Below are 5,304 nucleotides of genomic sequence, written 5' to 3'. Positions count from 1 at the left end.
TTCTCTCTCTCTCTCTCTCTCTCTCTCTCTCTCTCTCTCTCTCTTTCTTGGGCTGCGGTCCACTTGTTTCTTCCAAATGTTCTGTACGTTTCGCTCCGATTAGTCCATTACTATTCCGAATGCTACAATTGCGTGAACACTCCAGCCAATCCATCTCCTGAGGTGAGGCAGTTGGACCAAAATGGGAACAAAAACGATGTAATCAGAGTTGCTAGGAGTGTTCAAAGCATCAAATGAACCAATCATGTCAGTGCTACAAATGCTTTGTAGCGTTTGAAGCGCTAAGTGAACCGCAGTTTTTATATATATATATATAAATTCTTATATTTTTAAAAATCATGACCTCGTAATAATTAAATCTTGGAATCTTGCATTACGCTTGCATAATATTCCTTGTTAAACTGGTATTCGTCCGATAATCGAAATTCTGTTTATGAGCTTCGGTATCGAAGAGACAGCTTCGGCGAGTATATCTATCAGATTTTCAGATAAAATTTGAATATAGATTCACGCTATTAAATTTTGTGACAATACAAATAATTGTAATTCACTGGGAACTATTCGATTACATGTATGTATTCGATATTCATAGGGCAATTAAATCCATAAATATGCTTTTCCTTTCGAAATTTATACTTTTGATTAGGATCGTAAATACATTAAACGCTTAATCTGTATTATGATGTACCGATCGTTTCGTGTTACTTTTAATTGAGAGCGAATAACGTGAATATTTAATTATTACATCGCATCGTCTTAAATGGCAAAAGTTATTTTCTAAAATCGGATTCGCAAAAAGAGTTATTTTTTCCCTCTTCTCTCTTTCTTTCTTTTAACATTATTTAAATGCGAAACGAAATAATTGTTTTATTCGGCGCGTATAATAGCGGACTTAATTTAGACGGTTGTTCCGTACGTGCTGAACATCACTCTGGTGGTATCTGTGTCGAGGGTGACATCCTCTGGTGACGCTAGATCAACCTTTATGGATCCAGAATTATTCCGTCTTCGCGTTATGCCACCGCCCCAATTTGACAGCGTCCAGTGGTAGGTTTCGCCTTCCCTCTCGGTGGTCGCAGCGGCGGTCTCCTGCGTTGTCTCGTTTTCCTTGTTTAGACCAGTGTCGATCGAGACCGATGACTGCGACGCGACGGAGTCGAAGCTGGAGTCGCCACCGCCACCTCTGTATCGACTCACATATTCCGTCGCCATCTCGCCGGGCGACTCCTCGATGGCTCGAAGGATGTTCTGACACAGTTCGGAGTCGAGCGGTATCGGATCTTCCGAATCGCGATTGTGTATGGTCATCGCTATGTGAGCCGGATGCGGAATCGGTAGAGGTATCACCAATTTCTCCGCACTATACGGATGAATTTGACGTTTCCACGGCTGCCACCGTCCCTCCGCGCTGTTCTCATTCGTCATCGTGCGTCTTCGAATTTTCGTTGATGTTAACAGGCCGTTAGTATCACTGCGAAGAATCATGTTTTATACGTGTTTTTTTTCCTTTCAGAAAATTATCATATAATTAAGAAGTAATTACCATCGTTTGTCAGATTTTCTGCTGTTGCTAGCTTGTTTAGCTCTCGGATTGAAAGCAGATACCTCGAGATATGGGCTGTGCACTTGGATATTCCCACGTGGTGCGTAAACAGCGCCGAGTAAATCGGGTCCATTAATGCCACCAAGCTCAGTACTGTGTACCATGTCCGTGTATCGTAACAAATCAACTCCCGGATGCGGTTCCAATCTGAATTTTGTATCAGAATCGTCGAGTGGTTGTAGAAAATCTAGACTGAAGATATCGGCATACATAAGCCCTGCCAAGCCCGCCCAGTCGCATATCCCTAAACCTTTGTTCTCCCAAAAGTCTTCCTCGTTTCCAGATAATCTCGCCAAAACGTGAGTGGGATAGAGACGTTCTAACATCAATGCGCCTTGTTGTATAACCACCTGCAATGTTATTTTAATTATATCGTAACTGGACTGCACGCACGTACGAATTTGTAATTAATTAAAATAATGCGATGTAGGATTTTTAGCAAATAATTACCTTTAAATCGAAAGTGGTTAATTTTATCTTACTCCGCACCGCAACACCGAGGCCTGTCTGCAAATTCTTTCTTCGTCGATCCAGCTTCTCGTGCAACACAGCGATTAGATCTTTGGCTTCTTTCTCAAGCGATTTATACGGATCCTTTGTCTTGGCTAGACTAGCAGCGAATGGACCAAAACAGGCTTCGACAAATTGAGTAAAATCTCTCTGCGGTTGAGTGATTAATCTTTCAGTTTCTTGTTGATAAGCCAGCAATTCATCCAGTTCTAATTTCGCTTCAAACGCGGCCAATGCTTGTTCCGCTCGTATCTAATGAGAATAATTTCAGTTAAATCTTATTCCTCAATTTATGATGCTCACACGTATAAAAGTGTAATACTCACTTGATAATAATAATCCGAAGCTAGTCCCGGTCCAGCTATTCTCTTTACGACAAAACTGTCGCTCGCTGGTATTCGACCTCTATTTTTGATCACTAAGTGGAACATAGCCGTATCCCAGAGCACTCTGACCCAATAACGTATCACAGCAACTACAAAATAGAAATTCTATATCGAACTTTCAGACCAAGTAAAAAATAATTATTCAAGGAACATAAAAGTCGACGCAAGATATTAGTGCAATAGTCTATTTATTCTTCACATATAACAATAATATAACAATAAGATAAACATTTCGACCTTAGATTAGATCATCTTCAATATCAGAACAAAAATTCTAAAATATCTATCTTTAGTCTTACATTATTTAACGCTAAATTTTACGTATACTTGTATGATGTTCTTGTAGTCTTATTTTTCAATATTAGTAGTGTTGGCAATCATTTCTCTCATTTCGTCCTATAAGATTATTATCTATCTTGTGTTTTTTTTTAATGTCTCTCACATAAGTCCCAATTTCTTTAAATTTGGATTTCTATAAATTAAGAAACATTAAAGATGTCAAATTCAATTTTTAGAAAAATCTGAACTGATAATACAACATAGATGTAATCTTATAGAACGAAAGGAATGATTGCCAACACTCTACTGGTATTGAAAAATGAGATTACAAGAACATCATACAAGTATATATAAAATTTATGTAATATTAAATAATATAAGACTAAAAATAGATATTTTATAATTTTTGTTCTAATACTGAAAATGACCTAATCTAATATAATGAAACATTTATCGTTATATTATCGTTATATATGAAGGATAAATAGACTATTGCAGTAATATCTCGCGTTGGCTATTATGCTACATGAATAATTATTTTATGTAAAATAGAATTATTTCGAATGTATTTTCTCGTTTCTCTCTTCTCTCGACAAAATTCTATATTTTATTTACTTGTAAGTATCACGAATGAGATGACTGGACATAGGGCAAGAGCTACGAATAACGCCGCTATCGGTTGCAGACAGCCTTGAATACCGATATTCCAGACTAATGCTTCCATCACCACGAAATATCGATTGCGATTCGGCTCAGGACTATCCAGATCCATCACGAGAGCCATGAACGCATGCAACGTCATTGTGACCAGAGGCATCCTGAAATAGCCAATAATAAGTTAAGTTCAATTACGTTCTACTCAAAGAAAACTAATTTAGTTAGTCAAACTAAACTAAAGATCCAATACACGAGGAACTAACCACAAGATCGCAGTAAAAGTGATAACCAGCGAACTAACGCTCGCCAGAACGCACACGATGGGAAACACGAATAGAATGATGAGTGTGCCTAATAGACCTTTTGCACCGTAGTTCCATAGCCTATTTAAATGTCTGGTCATACCTTTGCCGATGAATCCTAAAAAAATATTGTTAGAGTGTATTTTCCTGATATTAGAATCTAATAAATCTTGTAAAATCATTCACACGTAAGTGCAAAAAGGGCATATTCGATCAAGACTTCATATTTTTAATCATATTTCTTTTGCAAATTTATACAATTTCCAGTTCAAACTAATTGTGCGCCAATTATTTGTTAGAATTAAATTATTTGTGATTTACTACTATTCCGGTTTAAGGCTGTGTTCAAGACTGACAAATAATCGGTGATTTTTACCTGTATCTGGTTCAGTTTCAAAGTGCGTTCGACTTTTACTAATATGCCTCCACAGTGCTATTAGTCGAGAACAGAGAGTAGGCATTTGAGATGATTTTCTCGGAAACAATGTTCCATTTAGTTGACTCAATTCCAGGTCGGGTGTAAATGGTTGTATCAATAATAAAGCGCGGAAAGATACTGGACTACACCATGGTACGGCTACACCCAACAAGAACATTGCATTCCATGTCCAACACCATGTTCTGGCGATATAATTTATCCAGCGCCACATCGGCCATCTATTATACATTGTCGAAATCGTTAGAATACCGAGCACGAGAATTTTAATAATAGTTCGATCGATTGAGATACCTTGTTGTAGTTGTGTGTACAATTTCTCTTTCAACCAAAAAGACGGGTTGACTGGGATCAGCGCGAGGCGTCGTGATAGAAGTCGGAGTATTGCTCAGTACAGTAGGAATGATTTCGGACTGACCTTGAAAATTGCGTCTTATTATCCAGTTCTTTGGTAGCCAGATTTGGGTCGGCCATTGGAAAGTTCTCGTCGGGGTTTTCACCTTCCGCAGTTCTTTCAGGAGAACTGGTTCTCTCTGAAACAGAAAAATCCAAGTTTTTAACAAATTCCAAAATAAAATCCCAAGATTGGACATTAGATACCTCTTTCATGAAAGTTAAATCACGATTGAGAAAGTACACGGTCTGTGTGAGATTCTGATGGCTGCAGAGTGCAAGAGCTTCTTCGTGCGCACTCCATTCGCATTCTTCGATAAAATTCTCCTCGGCTTCACGCATGCGATCGCGCATCCATGGTTGTATCCGTGACAGGATCGGATGCTCGCTCTCGATGCGATATCGCAGAGATTCTTTGGTTTGCGATAGTTTCCGTTGCACGTTCTCTACCGCTCGGTGCATCAACACAATCGACTGTGCCTGTTGAACCAGCAACTGAGCAATGCCCTCACCTAGCGCAAGTATGTCAGGATGCGACAAGATATTTGAATACACTCTTTGCAAGTACTCGCGCATTACTGCTTCGTTAACTTCCTAAATCAATAAAATAAATATAATTTTAATTTATTTTATATACATTAATTTATCACTTTTATAAATGTGTGTGTGTGTGTGTGTGTGTGTGTGTGTGTGTGTGTGTGTGTGTGTGTGTGTGTGTGTGTGTGTGTGTGTGTGTGT

General features: G+C 38.5%; 1 protein-coding gene across 1 annotated transcript in view; it reads right to left on the bottom strand.

Annotated features, from left to right (window-relative positions):
• Positions 1-897: 897 nt before the first annotated feature.
• Positions 898-5,304, bottom strand: part of LOC105626876 — a 10,611-nt gene continuing 6,204 nt past the window's right edge. Inside the window, exons 7-15 of the mRNA XM_012208166.1 lie at positions 4,774-5,160; positions 4,468-4,706; positions 4,114-4,394; positions 3,699-3,855; positions 3,394-3,596; positions 2,440-2,588; positions 2,054-2,365; positions 1,544-1,953; positions 898-1,471 (exon numbers count right to left, since the gene is read on the bottom strand). Of these exons, the coding sequence (XP_012063556.1) occupies positions 898-1,471; positions 1,544-1,953; positions 2,054-2,365; positions 2,440-2,588; positions 3,394-3,596; positions 3,699-3,855; positions 4,114-4,394; positions 4,468-4,706; positions 4,774-5,160 (2,712 nt within the window). The remainder of the gene's footprint in view (positions 1,472-1,543; positions 1,954-2,053; positions 2,366-2,439; positions 2,589-3,393; positions 3,597-3,698; positions 3,856-4,113; positions 4,395-4,467; positions 4,707-4,773; positions 5,161-5,304) is intronic.

This window comes from Atta cephalotes (assembly GCF_000143395.1).
Source record: "Atta cephalotes unplaced genomic scaffold scaffold00007, whole genome shotgun sequence".
NCBI lineage: Eukaryota > Metazoa > Arthropoda > Insecta > Hymenoptera > Formicidae > Atta > Atta cephalotes.
Note: the sequence above shows the minus strand (reverse complement) of the source record. Positions and strands in the feature narration are given on the sequence as shown.